This window comes from Lineus longissimus, chromosome 19 (genome assembly GCF_910592395.1).
Source record: "Lineus longissimus chromosome 19, tnLinLong1.2, whole genome shotgun sequence".
NCBI classification, from domain to species: domain Eukaryota; kingdom Metazoa; phylum Nemertea; class Pilidiophora; order Heteronemertea; family Lineidae; genus Lineus; species Lineus longissimus.
The window spans coordinates 13,539,471-13,558,785 of NC_088326.1; the positions used below are offsets into that span (position 1 = coordinate 13,539,471).

The 19,315-nt window shown below is 42.8% G+C and overlaps 3 protein-coding genes across 3 annotated transcripts; 1 reads left to right on the forward strand and 2 right to left on the reverse strand.

The window, feature by feature from the left end:
* Positions 1-201: 201 nt before the first annotated feature.
* LOC135502962 (ER membrane protein complex subunit 2-like) lies at positions 202-5,389 on the reverse strand. The gene is made up of 10 exons (XM_064796191.1): positions 5,323-5,389; positions 4,648-4,761; positions 4,143-4,207; positions 3,734-3,819; positions 3,422-3,479; positions 3,075-3,160; positions 1,908-2,049; positions 1,603-1,713; positions 1,301-1,402; positions 202-934 (listed from the first exon to the last, which is right to left on the reverse strand). Exons 1-10 carry the CDS (start codon positions 5,345-5,347, stop codon positions 845-847), a joined length of 879 nt encoding a protein of 292 aa, XP_064652261.1. The 5' UTR covers positions 5,348-5,389; the 3' UTR covers positions 202-844.
* A 30-nt stretch (positions 5,390-5,419) lies between these two features.
* Positions 5,420-8,999, forward strand: LOC135502963 (33 kDa inner dynein arm light chain, axonemal). The gene is made up of 6 exons (XM_064796192.1): positions 5,420-5,593; positions 6,228-6,373; positions 6,497-6,666; positions 7,095-7,273; positions 7,760-7,924; positions 8,327-8,999. Exons 1-6 carry the CDS (start codon positions 5,513-5,515, stop codon positions 8,360-8,362), a joined length of 777 nt encoding a protein of 258 aa, XP_064652262.1. The 5' UTR covers positions 5,420-5,512; the 3' UTR covers positions 8,363-8,999.
* Positions 9,000-13,921: 4,922 nt separating this feature from the next.
* LOC135503101 (cytochrome P450 2C15-like) lies at positions 13,922-19,009 on the reverse strand. The gene is made up of 7 exons (XM_064796437.1): positions 18,616-19,009; positions 17,566-17,772; positions 16,804-17,325; positions 16,276-16,385; positions 15,999-16,108; positions 15,654-15,871; positions 13,922-14,435 (listed from the first exon to the last, which is right to left on the reverse strand). Exons 1-7 carry the CDS (start codon positions 18,755-18,757, stop codon positions 14,254-14,256), a joined length of 1,491 nt encoding a protein of 496 aa, XP_064652507.1. The 5' UTR covers positions 18,758-19,009; the 3' UTR covers positions 13,922-14,253.
* Positions 19,010-19,315: the final 306 nt, after the last annotated feature.

A 19,315-nucleotide genomic window follows, 5' to 3' on the forward strand; every position in this document is an offset into this window, starting at 1 on the left:
CCTGTGTCAAGATATTGGGGTCGAGATGTTCCTATTGACTCGAGGTCTGGTTTGTAGAGATAACTCATGTGGTTTCCTGTCAGATCCTGAACTCGCAATCTATCCGAGGGTCCTCTCAGCTTCAGTCAAATAGTACACAAGATGATTCCTCAGCTCATCCCGACCAACCTCACGAACACCAAAAGACTAGAACAATGTGGAAACAATAGCTAGACGTAATTTATTTAAAATGCATAATGAATACACATACTATGTGAAAACACTTATGAAGGATCGCACAAGTGATGACCAAAATCCAAAATGAGAATGGCAAAGTTGGCCTTCATCAAGAAGATAATAATATCCTACCCCTCCCATTATCAACATGATATGATGGCCTACATAGAAATAGCCACAAGAACCTGGCAGTATCCTCATCAGATTGGACAACCAACCAGAATGTTTCTCATCAAATCAGTCAACCTCAAGTTCACTTGAGAACTCTCAGCTAGCTGGTAACAGGAATGTGTCCAAAGCTGGCCAACCATAATGATCCTCAAACAATGTGGCCAACCACAGCCATCCTCATCAAGTTGGCTAACCTGACCCAGTCTATATAATCTGCAGTGAGGTCAGCATACCACAGCCATCCTCATCAAGTTGGCTAACCTGACCCAGTCTATATAATCTGCAGTGAGGTCAGCATACCACAGCCATCCTCATCAAGTTGGCTAACCTGACCCAGTCTATATAATCTGCAGTGAGGTCAGCATACCACAGCCATCCTCATCAAGTTGGCTAACCTGACCCAGTCTATATAATCTGCAGTGAGGTCAGCATACCACAGCCATCCTCATCAAGTTGGCTAACCTGACCCAGTCTGTGTAATCTGCAGTGAGGTCAGCATACTCTCTAAGGCATTCACCTGCTGTGTCTGTTCTTCTGGCAGTCGACCCTGAAACAAGGACACAACAACATCATCAGATCTCTATATCAACATGATCAAGAACAAGTTAGATGGCTATGTGAGGCAACCTGTTTATCAACAGGTTGCAAGACAAGTGTCAATGTAAAATGCAGGGTAATGCTGGTTTCTGAAATTGGTTTTCAGGTTACATGATACCTGGGCCTGGCAGTTATTTCACCGATGTGTACATGAACCTGGGAGATCCTGGTAGACCAGAAATCACTTTACTTTTTTTAGAACTTTGAAAGCAGATTGACAAGTGAACATGAATAGTTCCTGCTGTGCAGGCTGAGGTGGAGAGAGCCTTGAATGACAAGTATCTTATGATAAGATAGAATGATGTGAAAACCTCACCTGGTATTTTGCTGAAATCTGTTCTGCTGCCCAAGCAGCGTATTTAATGCTGTCTTTTCTTGTTCGGGAATTTTTAGATGTTGTTGCAAGATTTGTAGCCGCCTGGAGAAAAGAAGATTAATTTGTATTTGCGTTTTCTTATGTTTGTGAGGTCAACACTGATATTTCTTAAGTGACCCCTCCCTAACTTGGCCTGTTGGAGTGTAAGTAATGAGCCAAGTCAGCTCACATGCTCGCAACTCAATATTTTAAAGAGATGACCCCAAAATAATAACGAAGATGTCACAGACAGTGATACCTACCATAAAGAGTCCAAACAAAGCTCTCATATTATTCGGGTTTAACTTGGCTGCTTGCGAGAAGTATGTCTGTGCTAGACCCATATTATCTGCACCACCTTGGGTGTACTTGATCTGAAATATACACATACTGTTCAGACAGGAGGCAGTTATATAGTTATGCTTGGTAATTCTGTCCTCAGTTGATATGACACACCCACATTTGACACATCCATCCTCACTGTTCACATCACGAGTCTGACTTCTTAAAATCACTAGACTTTGCCTCTACTATTTAAATATGTCTGATCTGAAACCATTCAACGTACCTCAGCGTATTTCTGATGATAAAGATGATTATGGGCATTTGATAGGATCAACTCCTCCAGGCAGAACGAAGCCTTAGCATAATCCATCTCAGCCAGGTAGAGGTCACACAGCTCCATCCACCCCTCGTAGTCTGCCATGTAGCTGAAACACAACAACAGCATTTCTTTCCCATGACCGAATATGGAACAAGATGGTCAGGTTAATATCTTGCCACTTTATCTTGGTATGGACGTTGGTGGTTTGATAAAATGATGACCATGGCGAGAAATGGACCCAAGTACAAGTCTATCTTTAACATGAATTCATTTAAAACCGAGACATCTGGCGACTTGGTTCATTTCCGGATGCTATTTGTTTTTATAGACAGCCACCCCTGTCGACTGCCTGTAGAAAGTTGATGAATCCTGGAGGATCAATAGCACAGTGTTGTAACGCCAGAGCCAATCAATGGCGTGATTAATCCTGGAGGATCAATAGCGCAGTGTTTGTAACGCCAGAGCCAATCAATGGCGTGATTAATCCTGGAGGATCAATAGCGCAGTGTTTGTAACGCCAGAGCCAATCAATGGCGTGATTAATCCTGGAGGATCAATAGCGCAGTGTTTGTAACGCCAGAGCCAATCAATGGCGTGATTAATCCTGGAGGATCAATAGCGCAGTGTTTGTAACACCAGAGCCAATCAATGGCGTGATTAATCCTGGAGGATCAATAGCGCAGTGTTTGTAACGCCAGAGCCAATCAATGGCGTGATTAATCCTGGAGGATCAATAGCGCAGTGTTGTAACGCCAGAGCCAATCAATGGCGTGATTAATCCTGGAGGATCAATAGCACAGTGTTGTAACGCCAGAGCCAATCAATGGCGTGATTAATCCTGGAGGATCAATAGCGCAGTGTTGTAACGCCAGAGCCAATCAATGGCGTGATTAATCCTGGAGGATCAATAGCACAGTGTTTGTAACGCCAGAGCCAATCAATGGCGTGATTAATCCTGGAGGATCAATAGCGCAGTGTTGTAACGCCAGAGCCAATCAATGGCGTGATCTGCTTCATCTTGGTTGGCCAAGATCTGTGGAGCAACCATCACAATCTCCAACAACAAAGAGCCACAATCTCCAACAAGGAGCCACATAAGAAATATCTGACAAACACTGCACACATACTTACAGTTCTAGATATTTATTCAGTTCCTTTATTGCTTCTGGTATTTTATTTTGAGCTTTTAACACGGCAATGATACGTTTTCTCACAACCTGAAACATCAAGTCAAGAAAGTGAGTGACTCTCCTCCATCTTTAACATTCAAACAGCCAACAGTACTCATTACAGCAGCTCCATGTTTAACATTCTAACAGCCAATACTATTCTGCCCTGCATTTTCAAAACTGTGTCAGATGATTTCAAGTTTGACCCAGTGCAGGTTACATCTTGACATGTAGCGCCTGTGTGAGATGTTTAGCCCTGCTGATAACACTCTCATTCAAATACAACAAAGATTTCTGTATCATACTTACTGAATTAGTCTCGTCTTCCTCTAATACTGCTTTATATCGTAACACCGCCTCGTCATATCTGAAATCACAAAACATGCAATTAACCACTGTATACTCAATTTTCAGCTGAAAGGTTCTTATTATGGCATCATGCATAATCACTGATTGATGCTAATCTCGTACCTGTCTGATAGTGATGACCCTTGAACTTGAAGTGCTTCTCCTCCACTGAACCACAATGACAGGCAACGTTATATCTCAACAACCAGACCAAGTTAGTTTTCACAGATAAACGACAGTTTAAACCACTCAAGTTTTATAACATAAACATACCTGTCTAATGCCTCCAGTTTCATTCCAATTAATTTTCTTATTCGTAAACTGTTTGGGAATTGGTTCTGTAAGGCTTCCAGACAATACTGAAAAGAAAAGGCGTTCAATATACATGTACACCTCAAACAATATAATACCTGCTATAATTGACCAGATCTACAGTGTAACACACTTTTGTCCTTAATGCCTCTTACAATGATGTTTTTTGAAACTTCAGAGTACACTAAATTACTAGAAGTCCGGGAAAGTAAATCGGCATTCAACTGTAAAGTTCAAGAAAGGCTGCATACAGCATTCAAGACCATACTCAAAATCATTTAAGATCGAAGCAAGAAAAAACAACAACTTAAGAAGTGTGTTAGTTTTTCTTGAGATTTTGATGTTCAGTGTTGTACCAAACTCTACTCACATCAGCAACTTCGAAATTCGCAGTGTCCATCGCTGCAATACAGACTTGCTCATAGACAATCCAAACTGAAAGACAACACAGAACAAGGTGTTATTGTGAATTCAGAGGAGCGCAGAAAAGGAAGATTTCTTCACTTCTTCAATTTCCAAACACCTTCTGTATTAAAATGGATAGTACTGCAGAGGATAAAACATTGGTTTGTTAAACTCCACATGTTCACTGTCTTGGTTGCAAATTCACCTTCCTTTTTTGACTTTCTATTGAGAAGTTGTCAGAAACATGAAAATGAAATGCTACTTGCTTCTCTCCACCCAGGAGTGAATAGGCACCTCGCAGGCAGAGATAACACAAGCACCAAGACGCAGCTGGACACTATACACCCCAGGGAGTTGAGCTTACAGAGGGTATATTTCATAGCGCTCGTGAATCTTATCAAAGTTGAGAATGAGCGCTGGTATACAAATGTTGAACATTATTATTATTCTCTTGAGCACTTATATCCTACTTTCATCTCCTAATTTGTAACTAAAGTCGAACAAGACGCGATCCCAGAGATCCACCACCTCGGCGCTGTCTCGGATATTTTCGTCTCTCATCTTCTTCAGCTGGGCACGCGCATCTGAAAAAACACACACATTTTACACACAAACTACTGGCAATTGTTCCGACAGTCATTTTCGCGTTTGAGTCTTAACCCTAACCTGACAATAACACTGATCTTCAAGATCCTAATCCTCACTCTAATCCCTAAAAGTGCAAATCCTTGTTTCAACAAATTAAGTCGTCAAAATAGCCACTTCATGACTTTGAGTTGACTTTGATTTTCAAAATAATAAAAGCTGTACCACCAATGCATTCCACTGACCCTACTCCTAGCCCTTCTCTTAATCATTCTACAGCAGCTTTCTTACTTAATCTGAGTTGTTGTTACTGAACAAAAAACAAATTTCTTTGAAATTATTATTTTTTGGTGTTACCCTGTAAATCCATGTATACAAAATGTACAGCAAAACCATTCACTCGAAAGATGCAGCATTCGAAATGTTCGTGGTTTAGGTCAATTATTTAGTAAGAGCGAAGATAATACCACAGAGGACATATCGAAGCATACTGCGATGAATATTTTTGATCAAAATCATTACTTATAAAGCCATAATTATGCAATTATTCAACGATTTACCTTCCCAATTTAGAATGCACGCCATCTTGGATGTCTTTAATTTTGCGAAAGGTGGAGGCGAGAATCACTTTCACGCATGCGTACTTCGATGGTTGCCATGGTTTCATTGACAGCGTAAACAACTTTTCTGTTGCAAAGCAGGTGCCCATTCTGATAAAAATATCGACATTTTTCACATCAGAAACTAAAAATGATTCCTCCAACTGCATCACTCGTTAAATATGATAACCCTGTACTTGTCAGCAGGAATACTGACAAGAAAACACCACGGGTAAGTTAAGAAACGGCCGTTTGATATTGTATATTTTTAAAAATCTTTGATTGACTTTTGTAATCTTATACACTGCACTGTCGGTGTACACAGTGTCACTGTATAACTGTAGGCCCCCTACTGCTTTAGGCTACATGCATTACATGGTATTGGTAGCCATATATACATATTTGCAATCTATAGTTATCTATCTATCTGTAGTCATATTAATCAGTAGGGTTCTATTGGCGTTTAAACACTGATGATGGCAGTGTTGGCTGTTGCACCATGTTCAGTGCGCATAGCGGTAGCCATAGAAATATTTGAGAGCAATCTGCAATGTGACTGAATCAGTGAATGTCATTGTGATTGTCAATGTCAATGATTCCTTTTATCCTACTTCCTTTACTACATTTTGTATGCTACTGGTCGATTATTTGCTTAGAATGATGTGGCACAGACACAAAAACAAAATATTTCATTCAGATAGGTCAACCAAAACATTAACTTTAAGTCTAACTTTAAATTTAGGTCAATGAGAATGATAGAATTCAGCAGGGCCTGCCATACCAGAATATACAATATTCAGCAATCAGTGCCTGACACTGACAGAGTACGCAGCAAGGGAACTATCTCTTTATCTTTTTTCCTTCAGGCACGTGCACTGAAAGCCACAGCTCAGCAACCGCCATCTTCTGGACCAGTGCCAAGTCCACCAGGAGGCAAGCAGAAGCTACCTCCAATGGACACAAAAAGCACCCAACAAACTGATGAGATTTTGAACTCTATTTTGCCACCAAGGTAAGCAGCAAGAATTGAGACAAATACGATCATGTTAAATGTTCTTTTCAATTGCTCCATCCAAATTGTTTTGGAATGATAATTTTAAAAAATCGCTCCAATAGCTACGTTTGTCCTTTTCAGGGAGTGGACAGAAAGTGGCCAACTGTGGGTCCAGCAAGTCTCGAGCACGCCAGCAACTCGTCTTGATGTGGTTAATCTCCAGGAGGAGCTTGACAGGAGACTACAGCAAAGACAAGCGCGAGAGACTGGCATCTGTCCGGTCAGGCGAGAACTCTATTCACAATGTTTTGGTAAGATAATGAATGAAAGACATTCTGTGTTGCGTCATAAATTTGTCTAAACATGGACATGATTCCAGCATCAGTCAAAATGAAAGTCATGTGGAGTCATCTGCTGGGAGAGTAATTCCACAGATACAAGTACAAGGCTAGAATCAGAATCGTCAGAATTAGGTCAAGTGTGCATGGAAGTTGAGGTGACAGTGTAAGTGAAGCAACTTTCATTTGAAAGGATGCTTGCCTAAAACTGCAAAATGTGCAAGATCATTCAATTGAACATCTATAATTGCCTAAATTGGTGTTTGGTTGGCTGGTCTATAGAATTATGTGACTCAAAAAACTATTGTCAAGACAAAATGTTGAATTTTTCATTTGGTATACTGAACTGGTTCATAATCGTCCACATGCTTATAACTCGTACGTCTCCTTGGCGTTTTCAGATGAGCTCATCCGACAAGTCACAATCAACTGTGCCGAGCGCGGTCTACTCCTCTTGAGGGTGAGGGATGAGATTAGAATGACAATCGCTGCCTACCAGACGCTGTATGAGAGCAGTGTGGCATTTGGGATGAGGAAAGCCCTACAGGCAGAGCAAGGCAAGGCAGACATGGAGAGGAAGGTGAGTTGGTGATCTGGGGGATGGTAGAATCCAAGGCGGTCACTAGACAGCTAAGAGATGAGCCAGGGACAATAACAACTTTCATGGTACCTGTTCAGTACAGAATATTCAATATGCAAAAGTGGTGCTGTCATCCAGAAGGTGGGATGGCTCCTGGCAGATTTTGCAGCAATCCGTGGCAGGAAACAGCTGAGAAAAGTGGCATGTTTTATTCGTGACACTTGTTGGGCATGGATTTGATGGAATGGATCTCCAAAAGTGTCTAATTTGACAAAAGGAAATTAATTCATTTCTTACTTTCGGTTTTACCAGTCTGCCCATGGAGCGGCGGGTCGAGGTTTACCTGGACTAAAATTTGATGTGGAATGGACTCGAAAACTGTGAAAAAATCATGCATTTGACCTTTTGTGTTTACTGTTACGGACTGTCTCTGTTCTGGCTGTTCCAAAGTTGACCATAATTTCATGATATGTGTCTTGTTTTTAGATTTCTGAGTTGGAACAAGACAAGCGTGACTTGGAGCGACAGGTGAATGAGCTTAAGGCCAAGTGTGAACAGATTGAGAAGAGAGCAACTGAGTCGCGACAAATGGAGGAGAAGAAACACACAGAGGAGATCCAGTTCTTGAAGAGGACCAACCAACAACTCAAGGTAGGTCGTTCATTGACACATCCAACAACTCAAGGTGGGTCGTTCATTTACAAACATTGTGGGAGAAGATTAAAAGGGCTCTGGTCCACCAACTGATCCAAGATGGAGCTATATGGCTTGTTTGCCAGACAGGGTGACAGGATTTGGCTGCCAAAACAAAAGAGCAAGAGACCCCTTGAACTCAACAATGCCATACGGGGTGAAAACCCACTCGACCTGTGGTCTTGTGGGTTTCCGGGCCAAGACAACCACTCATGTGATATTTCCACTCGAAAACATACTCGTTTGGTTTTCTTATTATACATAATCATCTGTGAGGTATCATTGTTTATTTTTTCTCTGTGAAGAGTCTGTGAGCGAGCTCATTGTCCGTCTTTGATGTTTCTAACCTTCATATTTCAGACTCAGTTGGAGGGGATCATTGCACCCAAGAAGTAAACAAGGTTGCCTCTTGAACATCCAGCCAAATACACAAAAAGACATTTGGAAAATTCTCAGTCATTTCCTTTGGATAATTCTATGCCGTCCGTGAAGGTTTTGTGATAAGACTCATCTTGGTCTTTAGATGAAATGGATGGTCATGATGCACATTTCCATCTGTATACAAAATAAAATGAGCTACGGAGACACCTGAATTTTGTCTCTGATTACAAGACAGCCAGTTTCAAAAGGACTAGGACTTTAGATGTCAACTGTAAAAATGGCTTTTTTCAGTAAAAAGTAGGTATTGGTCAAGAAAAACATCTTTCTTTTGGAAATGCCTTTGATTTCCAACCTCATTCTTACAAGAGTAAAATCAGTCAGGAATAGTGCCCCCCATCCAATGATAACATGGAATAGTGCCTCCCATCCAATGATAACATGGAACTAAATGTTTCTTGAATGATTTGACAGTAGTGGCTATAAAACAGGACAAAGGGCAAGTTCAGGAGCCGTCCTCAATAATTATTTATTTTCAAGATGTGTACAGTTGTATTATATTAAGTTTTGAATTTTTTGTACATTCACATTTGAGTCAGGAAATTCTCTTTAGTGTAAAATTGATGAATAAACTTGTATGTTTTGGTAATTGTTTTATGAGCTGGTTTAAAATTTATGCAATGGACGTTTTGAGACTGTTGCACCCTTGTTGGGAACTTGTCGCACTATTGTCACAACAAGGAATAAGTCACAACCAACCTCATGACTATTGTACCACTGCTAACCAGCCCAGAGACAGGTGAGTCCAGACCTACAGAGAAGGGTTTTAATCACAACCAACCTCATGACTATTGTACCACTGCTGACCAGCCCAGAGACAGGTGAGTCCAGACCTACAGAGAAGGGTTTTAGTCACAACCAACCTCATGACTATTGTACCACTGCTGACCAGCCCAGAGACAGGTGAGTCCAGACCTACAGAGAAGGGTTTTAGTCACAACCAACCTCATGACTATTGTACCACTGCTGACCAGCCCAGAGACAGGTGAGTCCAGACCTACAGAGAAGGGTTTTAATCACAACCAACCTCATGACTATTGTACCACTGCTAACCAGCCCAGAGACAGGTGAGTCCAGACCTACAGAGAAGGGTTTTAATCACAACCAACCTCATGACTATTGTACCACTGCTAACCAGCCCAGAGACAGGTGAGTCCAGACCTACAGAGAAGGGTTTTAATCACAACCAACCTCATGACTATTGTACCACTGCTAACCAGCCCAGAGACAGGTGAGTCCAGACCTACAGAGAAGGGTTTTAGTCACAACCAACCTCATGACTATTGTACCACTGCTAACCAGCCCAGAGACAGGTGAGTCCAGACCAACAGAGAAGGGTTTTAATCACAACCAAAGGAGAGTCCCAATCAGTCGGTGTTGTTTCTTTGGACTAGGAAATAGAGAAGTGTCAGGGTATTGTATTTTTAACCCTGTCTTTCCAATTTTCTAGCATGAATGCTATGAATCAATGCTAGCTATGTAGGGGCTACCAATCCCCCAATATTACCTATAATTTACCGGTAGGCCAACCAGTGTACATTAGAAATGTCACAACCAAAACAGAGTGAAACGTACCACCACTGTTGTGATGTAAATAGCACAGCCACACTTATCATTGCCGTCAGGAAACACTATGAAAATAGACTAAGGAAGACAATAAAAATTTGTCTCTTTTTATCATTATATTTTCCTTGAATCAGGTACACTGATCGGACGAGCCAATCATGTCGCCTTTAGGAGACAGCATCGGTGACCTGTGGAAGCGGGACAGTTCTTGGAGTCATAGAGGCACTCGTAGCCCGGTAGACACTCCCTGTCCTGGGTACCAGTGCAATCTGTCTCCACCGACCTGGAATGAGAACATGTGATACATGATTGTTATGCAGGGCCTCACCGGCACCTTGGCCAAATACGGAGTCACTTTGTCAAGAAGAACAAAGGATTTCATTATGCTTTCATTGGCTCTGAGGCTGCTGACGGTCATGGCTTCCAGATCAATAGAAGCATAATATGCCATAATCCGTCTGGATACAATAGGTCTGGACGCCGGCTCACACCGCACGATGATCCCCAATGAATGTCAGTCAACAGACAGTTTGTCCGTTGATTTTGAAGCTGTCACAATAGTTGTCTCCAATGATAACTGGAGGTGACCTGATGACCATGCTGTATGGGCCCAAGAACTATAGTCACAACAGGTCCAGTTAAGGATGATGCTTCTACATAATTTGTCATTTGGTGTGTCAATTCACTCAACAGTTGGTCCTGGGCTAGGAATCTCTCCTCCCAATTATTCCCAGCAATGTACTCACAGCAACATCCTCTTTTGGTTCATGTAATTCGCATCTTCTTGGCCTGAAGATGAGAACAAAAATACTGTAAAAAGAATTGACCCGCCTTAAAGAATTAGACCGGAGTGTCGCACTGATTACTTTTCCCACCAGACACTACAGGGGGAAGACAGCTCCACCAGCTGCCCGAGCAGTGTTCGATGAGACAACCGATGGCGAGGTATCAATTTCAATTCGAAAACACCTCAAACTAAAACACTTGGTTAATATCCAGACGGTTTTGTCTTTCGAAAAACCAGAAAAATCATTTGAGTATATTTAGCCCGTGCAGTCCGGATTCCACAGCGGACAATTTAAGCAGGAACGACAACAACAACAGGTCGGCGCACGTTTGTTACACACGTCATGCACGTGTAGCTTTGGTATTTTGTTTTGATATTTTGACATGTTAATTATTCGGGCCGACAAAATCGTCCTGTGTACTGAATTATGACGAATTTTGTTTCTGGCGATAGATGAACATCTCAAATCAGGGTAGGCGCTCTTCGGATTCTTTTACGACGAGTTTTTCGGCAGTATATTAACTTTGCGACGGGCTTGCGGATGGGCCTACTCGGCCTAGGCCGACTGCTGGTCGGAGAGATTTCATTGTACTCACGCGCGCACACACTCATCAAGGCGGTTTTGATGGGGGTTTTTGGAAATAAACCAAAGGTGGACGGTCCTTCTTTATGGCTAAAACACATTTTATGGTGGACCCAATGACGCATAGACACTTCATTGCCGCCGGACTGCGCGCAAAAAGCCATGAACCCGCCGAGTGGTGGAACAGGCTGTTCTTGGTCACTAGGCCTATTCAATTTAGCCCACGTTGTTCGAATTTGGGAAATCAGAGTTGGTCTTTTTGTCTCGATGATTCAAGAGTTAATACACTTTTTGTGTTTTCAGGCCGATTCCACCAGGAGGATAACGTACAACATGGATATCTTTCGGACTACAATCGTCGTGAAGATGGCGATCGTGTCGTTCTTTCGTTGAAGTCTTCAGAGTTGGGATAACCGACTGGAAGAGGGTGTTTCGGCCGTCATTGGCGTCAAGGTGCCAATATCGCTTTCGTTGTCAATTCAATACCACCAAAGTGTATTAATCACTTCAATGCTTCAGAATTTGATGTAATACGTTTTTGGTATCACTTAAGTTGGAACCAATCTGAAATACTAATTCCGAGCCACCTGCGCCAAAACATCAATTGATGAGGCCTAACTGCTTTTGGATGAAATTGACTTGTGATAATGTGTGTGATTCTGGAGAAAGGCCGAGAGGAGGAGGATCAGGATCATCAAAGTCAAGGTCAAGATAAATTGGGAGGATACAGGCTATAAACAGAAGATAATCAATGAATAAGGTACAGTTCCTCTTTGAGACAAACTGGCAGGATTTGGATTATGAAATCAATGTTTGAAGATAAACTGCTAATCTTAGCTCCATTGTTAAATTCTTAACTGATCTGATCACTAAGACATATCTGAAGAGATATTGAGTTCCAGGATGCTTAATTGAGCTGGTGTTGAATACAGAAACAACTGAAAATTAAATTGATTACAATGTGCATGTCCTGCCAATTTGAGCTCTAACCGCGCCCGATATAATGCTGCACAAAATCGGCACCGTTGTGACCTATATTGCAATACCCCGTTTGTGTAATATCTACTGGTGTATTGCCTTTTGATCGTACCTGTATGTCTCGTGTTTGGCACATAACCATCACAGTTTATTTCCAGGGCCAGGGTTACCTTTTCCAGTATAATGGCATGCAGCACTAACACCACAACCTCCCTCATTTAAAACTTTCGCCAAGTCAGAGAGGTTCATTTTCACTCACCTAGTGACTTCGTGTATTATTGGTCGCGACGGGTCCTGCGAGTTCGCTGTACACGTCAGGTTGTCACAAGTTACGGGAAGCGATCGTCACGCCATCTCCAGTCAAATTTATGAACTGAAATAGGTGCCCTCGTTTCGCCGAAGGATTTCAGTTGTATAATTTACCGTGAGATGGCGCGACGGTCGTTTCGAGGCATACGGCATACGGTAACGATTGTCATCGATTGTGAACATTGATTTGAACCATTGCTTGTGACATTGGGATATTTTCGCAAAGATATAATTTCTTCCACTATCAGAATCATCAATACCGGCTGTTTTCGCGAACCTGTCTTGATTGTAAAACATAAAATTCTGGCCACAGTTGTATTGTAGCTGTAGCGCGAAAATAAACGGTCGGCGATTTTTTCCCCGATTATCCGCAACTATACAATGTATGTGGTTCTGAAGCGCCGCGCAAACGAGCGATTTTATGCTGCTGTAAAGGGAGTTCCAAAAACCGTTGGGTAATCTTTCTTGGAGAGGAATGATACCAAGATCCCCGATTTGGTTCAGCAATTTTTGTTTCAGAGGCTATTTTGTGAAGCAGAGACAGGCTTCATTCGCGCATAGGAAAAATCGAACTGTGCCGGTAAATCGAACTCAGTATTACCTTAATTTCAGGTGATAAATCACTTCAGTGCTCTATGCTTTATTGACCTGGAGTGGCACGTAACTAACCTTAATTTCAGGTGATAATCACTCCCAAATGACTTATGACTGAAACTATCTATGAATAGCCTGACGTTTGGGCAATGCAATTTAAAGACAACCAAATAGCACTTTCTTTTGACATAATTTCCTCTCTGCAAGTTTGACCTCGATATATTCTCAATATGCACGGCTGCTCTGGCAGCCATCACGTGTAGTCCTCAGTTCACTGCTTACCTTCTCCGAAAGCCTGTAGAATACTTGCCACAATGAAGACGGTGATCATCAAGTACCTCATAACGAAAGTCCTCTCGCGGAGAATGGCCACCGATGTCTTTGATGATCATTTTATACCACCCAAGCTTTACTGATACAACAAAGCTCTTGTTGAACGCTGAAGGAGCAGAATATGCTTGCTACGGTGTTTATTCACATGTCCTTAACTTCTTGATATAATGAGCTGCCGCGTGGGATCTTGTTCCCAAACCGTAACGCCTGCTTAACAGAAGTTGGAGGGAATACGAATATGGCTTGGCCACTTGTAACAATTTTAAAACAAAATCATTGAATTATGTATTTCATTTGAATTATTTATTGTCAACTGAAAATAAGTAACTCCAACAAAGCATACTGTATTTGTTTAGCTGATTAGAAACTTAACAATGGGTTCTTGTTGGAATATCGAATTTGGGTCTTCAAGCTGATTCAACATTAGCTGAATGTCAGTCAACAAGGCTGCTTTTGGTTCGCCTATTCAACGCTGATTGCACCATTTGGTATTCCGAAATCGTGTTGATTATTCAAAGAATCTTTCAGATGAACATCATAACAACTTGGTTGGTCAATCTGGCATAAGGCTGATCGGTTCAGCCATCCTTGAATCACTCTTCAGATCGAGCACCAGTGTCTCCTCTCCTCTCGGTCAATCGGGTTTCACTCTCGAACCTTCGCTAGGTTTCGTCAGCAGGGTGAACGCCTGGCCTACCATTACCGTTTAACAGCATTCATGAGAAATCTCTTCGGGCCCCGAACGATCCCAACGATGTACTCGTCCGATGATGGCGGGGTGTGACCTTCAGGGACACTGAAGGTGAACCGCTGCAGGAATGTGACGAAGAAGATGAAGAGTTCCATTTTGGCCATTCCTTCACCGAGACACTGTCGCTTTCCTGAAATAGAAAGTCAGCATATTATCCCAAGCATCTATTTGTACAAGAGATGACAGAAGCCCCATACATGACTCAGTCATGTCAGTGACAGTGTGCTGATGATGTTGTAGGGTCGTGACGGGGTTCGTCTTGAAAATTCGGGTCGTTCTAATCATGCGGCCCTGTTCGCTGACCGACGGTTAAATATCGATGTTTGGAAAAGATGCGGGCAGCCTTTACTTGTACCCTCTACCCAGAGGCTCTAGGAAAATTCGTCCCCGGATATTTCGTCCCCGGAAAACTCGTCCCCGGAAAATTCGTCCCTGGAAAATTCGTCCCCGAGGAAAATTCGTCCCTGGAAAATTCGTCCCTGAGGAAAATTCGTCCCCAGATAATTCGTCCCCACGGATAATTCGTCCCTGGAAAATTCGTCCCTTAGGAAAATTCGTCCCGAGGATAATTAGTCCCCGGAAAATTTAACAAAAGTTGAAAGTTTCTGACATTCCTTTCTAGTAATAACTACCTACTCCTTTCGACTTTTCTCATTCCTACTAGCTAGTTACCTACTCCACTTTTTTCATAGTAGGTAGAGGTAGGCAGGCGAAATAATTTTGTTTTTCTTCAAATAAGTATTTTTACTGGTCAGAATGAGAGAAAAGCTCTAAATTCTTCAATAAAATATTTTGCCTGCCTACCTCTACCTACTATAAAAATAGTGGGGTAGGTAACTAGCTAGTAGGGTAGTAAAGAGAGATGTTACACTGAATGAGAAAAATCGAAAGTAGCAGTTATTACTACAGTCCATTCGACAAGACTTAAGGGTCTTAGAAAGTAAAGTCAGAAACTTTCAACTTTGTAAAATTTTCTGGGGACGAATTATTCTCGGGGACAAATTTTCCAAGGGGACGAATTATCCTCGGGGACGAATTATCCGGGGACGAATTTTCCTTGGGGACGAATTATCCGGGGACGAATTTTCCTAGGGGACGAATTATCCTCGGGGACGAATTATCCGGGGACGAATTTGCGGGGACGAATTATCCGGGGACGAATTATCCGGGGACGAATTATCCGGGGACGAATTTTCCTGTAACCCTACCCAGAGGAACTATATAGACATCCCAGGTGACCCATGGATTCTCCTCCCTGGGAACAGGAAACTACGCTGTCGGCTTGGTTGTCAACATGTGACCTTCTCACGTTATCCTCCGAGATCCATTTTGAAAACATTATACTCACCCACGGCGAAAGGAACCAAGTGTTCCCTTCGAATAATCTCATTGTTTTCATCCAAGAAGTTATTCGGGTCGAACTTGTCTGGGTTTGGCCAGATCTTCTCGTCTCTATGGAGACGCCAGAGGTTGGCCACAACCATGGCATCTTCTGGTATCGTATAACCGAGGATGTTGACATCTTTCATTGCCCGGTGTGGCACCATGACCACCAGACTGGCGAATCTGGAAAGAAACAGGATGATATGGTAAGACCAACACACTCTTCTGGATGGCGCGGTGATGAGATATGCGGTCCTTGGCTAGATCTCCATGACCTTTTCTTACCCATGATGGGAAACCTCTATCTTACCTTTGAACCTCCATTAGAACACACTCGGTGTACAGCATCCTCTGACGGTGCGCCATCTTCACCAGGCCCTCTCCACCAATCACGTCATCAATCTCCTCTTGAACACGTGACTGCAAGTGGAAATCATCACTTTATGAACAAATTAACTCTTTTGTAAATAGCTTAGTGGGTGTAATAGGTCGCACGCATAAATTGCAATTACTGTATCTAAGAAAATAATACCATCTCCTATCTCAGTGTGGTTACGGTTGTCTTAGATCTTACTTCTATAACCCACCTGTATCTGAGGATGAAGAATCATCATCATCAGGGCCCATCTCAGGGTGGTTGCGGTGGTCTCGGATCCCGCCGAGAACAGGTCGAACACGAGTCTCGTCATCTGTGGCACTGAAGATAAATGAGAAGGGCTTTTAGTAAGTTTGAGGAACAAGAACTCTTCCTCCTAAAGTTAGATGGAATTGTCCTGTCCAAAACGTGCAGTCGGAAGAACACACCCACTCATGACCCGCCCCGCAATATTCATTTGTTTGTGTTGATGTTTATGAAGTTCATCAGTGGCTTAGTTGAAACTACACTCCAACGCTGTCAGTGATGGAGTCGGTTGATTCGGCAACTCCATGCTTCTTGTTGGAGACACTTCGACTGCCTCATGATTATAGGGCAACAGCAATGACGTTATGCTTGACGAGTACTTTACCAGCATCTTTCAATGAGAGAACACGTCGTACGTGACTTGCAGCTTATACCTTGGCTTATACTCTAGCGACGGTCACTAATAGTGATGCATGGATAATGCTTTCTTTACCTGTAAATGTCGTGTCTGTGTCCTTCTCTTGTTGTCGAGTCATTTCAACCAAGTAGGCATCAATAACATCCCGCACATTATTCTCGTCAAAATCTTTCCGATGCTCCTCAAAACTGCCCACGATCAGTTCGTCAACTTTATCGCGGCAGTTTCTGAATTCATAAAATCCAAGCGGATCTCGTGGCACGTGACGTAAAAACGGGAACGAAATGAGAACACTCCTTCGCCAACTGCCTTGAGCATTCTGGTTGAAAGTGTTCAAAAATAGATCGCAAGTTGGATCATCATGCTCGAATGTTCGCCCGAAAACTACACTAGAGATGACGTTTGATATTACTATACCAAGTGTCCGCCAGACGTCGAAGGATTTCCCGTCTAATCTCGCGAGTTCTTTGACTGCGACGAGAGCCTCGCCCAGGACCTTGTCCTCCATGGCTATCTTGCCCATGCCGAAGTCTCTCAGGGTGTTGAGCGAGAAGCGACGATGCTCTCTCCAGATGCGGCCCTCAGAGCCCAGGACTCCTGAAACGAAATACAAAAGATCCCCAAGAAATGAGAAGCCTTTCGGAACAAATTCAAAATGCCTCCATTGTGCCATTCTCTTATCTCGCCCCCTTCTTGCTTTGAAAGGGAATAGGGATCAAGTGTGAATATCCGTAAGTGGGATCTTATTCGTGGCACCGAAGGCTTTTAGGCAATGTTGCTGAGTGAAGAGGGAGAGTGGCAACTGCTGAACTTTGGGGAGTCGTCTTATTGGCTTACCTAGGCCATTTGAAACCAGCTTCATAAACTTCGGTCTCCCAGCGATGTCCTCCCCCGTCTTGCTGAACACTTCCTTCACCGCCTCGTGGGTGTTAAGGAAGATGAAATGGTTCCTGAATCCCAGCCCACATCGGCTGATCTCGGCGCTCAAATCGTCCTTGTGTTTTATGATCGCGGCTGTCACACCTCCTCCGAGGATGGCACTGGCTGTAAGGGGAAGAGAGCGAGGTGACACTCATTATAGAGACTGTATAGAACTAGGGAAAAGTAAGCACCCTTGCCTGACCCGACATCGGCTGGTCTCAGCGCCCAAGTTATGTTTGTGTTTGATAATAGTGGCAATGGCGCTTCCCAGAGGATTTGGCACTGACTGCAAGAGAGCTTTAAATGGCGATACCAAATTTAACGCGAGTGAAAGACTCTATACCGGATGCAACACCGGATTAATCGAAAGTGAAGGATTCTGTACCGGATTGAACGCCAGTGAAGGGCTCCATTGTCAATCTCGTCAGCCAATCTCTGTGCCTCTGCAATCGCGAATAATCTTTGACTGAAACCCGCAATATCATTGGTATACGGTTGATGTGTAACTGATGCATAGAATTGGTGAAGAAGGTCACCTTGCCTGACTCTGTGACCATGGCATCAACATCTAAGCTTACTGATAATCTGAACGTCAATAACAGTATGCGGTGGTTGGTTCGAGCTCAGATCAATTATCCAGATTCGCCCTGATGAACATGTGAACAATAGGGCCAGCAATAGGTTTCCATTCAAAAACTCGTGTGAGACTTGATGAATGCATTATTGTTTTGATACCGAGTGAGGCACGCGATGGCCGTTGTATTCATCGTACGAAATTAACTTTTTAAGTTTCGTATTGTTTAGTGTTTATATTTGGACTGAAAAATCATAATAGCTGCCAACTATTTAGGCATGCCAAGCTCGATGACTGTGCATGGTCGCCCAATTTAGTGGAGTAGAGTGGAATTGTAGAAAGATTTACGATCTTTTTATATGCATTATGATATGGCGATGATTGTAACTTACCTAGGAATCTTAATGTGAACCACGGTGACACCAGGGGTGGGAGGTTCTTTGGGCTTCTGATGATCCTGAGTGTCAGTAGTCCCACTACCAGGAAGACTAGTACAGCCGTGATCCAGTGACTAGAGCACACGAGTGTTTGCATCTTGTATTGTAGTCGGTGTTATGGTTGCATGATGTAAACTGCTAGTCCTGGGAGGTTATGTTCTATATGGACATAATCACAGTCCAGCCATGCTGTATAGTGTTTGTATATATGCCTTGTCAAAGAGAGGGCCCAGGTATGAACACAGGTCAAAATGTAGGCTCATGGCCATTTCCCACTTAACGCAATCGTTGCCGAGTCCATGCCCAAGTCATGTTAATGTTCCTTTTTCCAAAGGGTAGAAACATCAACATTGTACAACATTACCTCACCAATACTCTGTGTATTTGCGACATCGTGATCCATTATTTCATAAAACTTATTAGCCTACTTTTACCATGACACATTTGTATGTAAGTAGTGTAATGACGAAATGTCACCATTAGATTGGATGTTGCGCAACATTACCATGGTTACCATCACAACATGATTGGCGGCCTTTCATTGTTATTGGACAATTCTTCTTCCTCTTCTTGTTAGCGTCGGACCGCAGTTCAAATCCGCAGCCAGGTCTGGGTTATGGAGACGTCTGTTGACCTCAGTCTCACCTCTTGGTCC

What these genes read in the sequence shown, in the direction of transcription:
- LOC135502962 (XM_064796191.1), bottom strand. Translation starts at nt 5,347, where the DNA reads ATGGCGTGCATTCTAAATTGGGAAG. An exon ending in CTGAATAAATATCTAGAACT is followed by an intron (nt 2,050 to 3,074) that starts GTAAGTATGTGT and finishes GTTGTGTTTCAG; the next exon opens with CTACATGGCAGACTACGAGG. An exon ending in ATCATCAGAAATACGCTGAG is followed by an intron (nt 1,714 to 1,907) that starts GTACGTTGAATG and finishes TGTATATTTCAG; the next exon opens with ATCAAGTACACCCAAGGTGG.
- LOC135503101 (XM_064796437.1), bottom strand. Translation starts at nt 18,757, where the DNA reads ATGCAAACACTCGTGTGCTCTAGTCACTGGATCACGGCTGTACTAGTC. An exon ending in GCTGGTTTCAAATGGCCTAG is followed by an intron (nt 17,326 to 17,565) that starts GTAAGCCAATAA and finishes ATTTCGTTTCAG; the next exon opens with GAGTCCTGGGCTCTGAGGGC. An exon ending in TTCTTCATCCTCAGATACAG is followed by an intron (nt 16,109 to 16,275) that starts GTGGGTTATAGA and finishes TTCCACTTGCAG; the next exon opens with TCACGTGTTCAAGAGGAGAT.
- LOC135502963 (XM_064796192.1), top strand. Translation starts at nt 5,513, where the DNA reads ATGATTCCTCCAACTGCATCACTCGTTAAATATGATAACCCTGTACTT. An exon ending in ACTCTATTCACAATGTTTTG is followed by an intron (nt 6,667 to 7,094) that starts GTAAGATAATGA and finishes TGGCGTTTTCAG; the next exon opens with ATGAGCTCATCCGACAAGTC. An exon ending in GGACCAACCAACAACTCAAG is followed by an intron (nt 7,925 to 8,326) that starts GTAGGTCGTTCA and finishes TTCATATTTCAG; the next exon opens with ACTCAGTTGGAGGGGATCAT.